We start from the raw sequence: 3460 nt of genomic DNA, 5'->3' as shown, positions 1-3460 counted from the left end.
TTTTTTTTTTTTTTCAATAGAAACAGTGTGTCATGATGTTTCCTAGGCTAGTCTTGAACTCCTAAACTCAAGCCATCCTCTTCCCTCAGCCTTCCAAAGTGCTGAGATTATAGGTGTGAGTCATCATGCCCAGCCTAGCTCTGTGTCTTGGTCTATCCATAGCTCCTAGCATATTACCAGATCAAGCAGTGTAAGAAGATAACTTAAGGTTTATAAATATGAATAAGTTTTGGCCCCCAAAGACCTATAAAAGAAAGTATTTGTGTAGGAAATCGGATACGAGCCATCATCTACAAAAGTATGGTGATCAAATGCTTTGGTGACTGCTCTCTCTGGTTCTCTCTTGCTTGTATTAGAGTCAGTCTTAGGGTTCATTCTCAATCCATAGACAACTTTCCTAACCTCTCTGAGTCTCTAGTTTCTTTTTTTTTTTTTTTTTTTTTTTCTGTTTTTTGAGACTGAATCTCACTCTGTCACCCGGGCTGGAGTGCAGTGGTGCAATCTCAGCTCACTGCAACCTCCACCTCCTAGGTTCGATCAGTTCTCATGCCTCAGCCTCCTAAGTAGCTGAGATTACAGGCGCATGCTACCACGGCTGGCTAATTTTTGTATTTTTAGTAGAGACAGACTTTCATCACGTTGGCCAGGCTGGTCTCAAACTCCTGACCTCAACTGATCCGCCTGCCTTGGCCTCCCAAAGTGCTGGGATTACAGGTGTGAGCCACCGCACTTGGCTGACTGTGGCTATTTCTGATAGGGAGCTTATATGTGACTTCAATTTTCTTTTTTACCTGACTTTCCTATTTTTTTTTCTTTTTTTGAGACGGAGTTTCACTCTGTCACCCAGGCTGGAGTGCAGTGGCACGATCTCTGCTCACTGCAAGCTCTGCCTCCCGGGTTCACACCATTCTCCTGCCTCAGCCTCCCGAGTAGCTGGGAGTACAGGTGTCTGCCATCATGCCCAGCTAATTTTTTGTATATTTAGTAGACACGGGGTTTCACTGTGTTAGCTGGGATGGTCTCGATCGCCTGACATCGTGATCCACCCACCTAGGCTTCCCAAAATGCTGGGATTACAGGTGTAAGCCACCACGCCTGGCCTGACTTTTCTATTTTTAAAAATACGTAATAACAGAAATTAAAATTTAAAGAAAGCTTAAGCTTTCTTTATGTCATCTGGTATAAAGATAATATGTTTTATTAAGGGTACTTGTGCTCACCTGAGAAAATGGTCCACATAAGGCATGGCAAAGAATCGTTTCCTATTGTATCTTTTATTTAGGTGCCAAGGTATAACCCACTGCTTGAACTTGTGCCTGCCAATAAAGCAAAAAGTAATTTGCCTTAAAGAAAACATTTAATACATTTTCACTTTCCTAATTTACCTCAAATGGGTTAGTCCAAATAAAAATTAGTAGAAAATAAAACAGATAAACGTTTTAGTGAGATGTTTTGGCAATTTCTCTCTTTTCTGTGTTGGACTTAAACCCCATTGAAAGAACCTACCAAATGAGTTATGAGTTAAGTGGTATAATGTCAAGAGTACAGGGAAGGTCTCTAACCAAAAGGCCTTCCCCATTCTGCCTACATTTAAAAGTCTAATGATGCTTCATCTTGGTTGTTCAGCCCAAAGGTAAATAAACCTCCTTCTGAGCGGAAGTTTATTTACCTTTGGGTTGAAGAGCCTTCCCACTGAAGGAGATTTATTTACACCAGGTCTTCTCAGTTACTTAACACCTCAGCATGAATGCTGAATATCAGATCCTTTCCCAAAGGCCGACAAGACTCTGGGATATGAATGTAGAAGAAACAAGGAGGTATAAAAAATAAACTATTTCTCTCTCTCTCTTTTTTTTTTTTTAATAAACTATTTCATAACTTGTCCTAGAGTTTATCCTGATGGCAATGGGAGCAAACTGAAACTGGTTCATGTGACATTCCCTGAGACTTAAAAAAAATAGTTCCAGGTTCTCAATGGGCAAAGAGGGCAGGTGTGTGTCCTGAAGTTAGCTTCATGGATTTTTTTTTTTTTTTTTGAGACAGAGTCTCACTCTGTCGCCCGGGCTGGAGTGCAGTGGCTGGATCTCAGCTCAATGCAAGCTCCGCCTCCCGGGTTTACGCCATTCTCCTGCCTCAGCCTCAGGAGTAGCTGGGACTACAGGCGCCCGCCACCTCACCCGGCTAGTTTTTTTTATTTTTTAGTAGAGACGGGGTTTCACTGTGTTAGCCAGGATGGTCTCAATCTCCTGACCTCGTGATCCGCCCGTCTCGGCCTCCCAAAGTGCTGGGATTACAGGCTTGAGCCACCGCGCCTGGCCAGCTTCATGGATTTTATACCTTCTGAAGTGATACGTGTGCATGTACATTCTTCTGAGGAAACGATCCATAACTTTCATCAAAGTCTCAAAAGGCCTTGTGATTCATATAAGACTACGAACCACTACAATAAAGACTTATAGGTAACTGAATCATGGGAATGGGATGTCTGGGCTCGTTTTACCAGCTAAAGCTACCTTCATTCATATCCCCCTTCGTTAAAGTGCAAAGGAGCGTGGGGCCTCTTCTTTTATTAGACATATCACTAATATATCTCATATGGTGCAAGTTTTTTTTTTTTTTTTTTTTTTAAAGATATTGGACAGGGGAATGAGGCATGGATTTCCATTCTCATCTTAGAAGAGCCACAGTGTAACTACCTACCAGATGATTCTTCCAAAGATGTCTCTTCTCCAAGCACCAGGTCTAGCTCTTTCTTGACCAGTCTGAAGAAGCCTTAGGGCATCTTCTCTTTCCTGGACAACTTTATCTAATGCATCCATGGAATCTACTACCTGAAAAGAGAATAGAAAGATACAATTTCAACAATCACCTACTACAAAATTCCAAAAAAGAGAATGTATAAACACTCTGCTACAGAAAACTTACGATGAATATTTATGCCAAAGAATCACTCTGTTAAGTATTTCCTAAAAATCTTTTTGGCACAAGTATGTCTACATGGGTGTCTAGATTACCACTTTCTATATATTTTTAAAAGTTTATAGTTTTATTTAACTACAAATCTATTTCCACATATTAGTTCTGTTTGGAGTGAGATATACTTATATAGATTCTTTTTGGAGACCCAATTTGATTCATGTTATTTCAAAACTCAATGAGCTAATAAGAAGTGACAACAATTTGCTATTTTTATTATATTAAAAAAGACATGTTCTGGTCTCAACTAATCACTGTGTCCCTGACATGCAGACACAGATATTGTGGCCTGCTTGGTAGCTGTTGCTACTACAAGGAAAGGAATAGCAGTCCATCCAGATAAGAATCTCCAAAGATTTATCAAGATGCAAGATGATACTATTAAACTTCTATTTATTTTTACCTCTTTAAGATTTCTATTGTTTTACACTGTATACATTGGCAGAGTTATATATATGTTTTTTTTTTTTTTTTTTTTTTTTTT

The 3460-nt window shown here is 39.7% G+C and overlaps 1 protein-coding gene across 2 annotated transcripts in view; it reads right to left on the bottom strand.

Moving 5' to 3' along the window:
• The window catches only part of MRPL47 (mitochondrial ribosomal protein L47), an 18894-nt gene that overhangs the window by 5053 nt on the left and 10381 nt on the right, over window positions 1-3460 (bottom strand). For both annotated transcript variants that reach the window (XM_017877166.1, XM_017877176.1), the window contains 2 exons: window positions 2701-2831; window positions 1221-1316 (listed from right to left, as the gene is read on the bottom strand). In XM_017877166.1, coding sequence (XP_017732655.1) covers window positions 1221-1316; window positions 2701-2831 — 227 coding nt within the window. The remainder of the gene's footprint in view (window positions 1-1220; window positions 1317-2700; window positions 2832-3460) is intronic.

Source organism: Rhinopithecus bieti, unplaced genomic scaffold (genome assembly GCF_001698545.2).
Source record: "Rhinopithecus bieti isolate Rb0 unplaced genomic scaffold, ASM169854v2 scaffold_76, whole genome shotgun sequence".
NCBI lineage: Eukaryota > Metazoa > Chordata > Mammalia > Primates > Cercopithecidae > Rhinopithecus > Rhinopithecus bieti.
The sequence above is the reverse complement of the archived record's forward strand: the minus strand, read 5'-3'. Positions and strand labels throughout refer to the sequence as shown.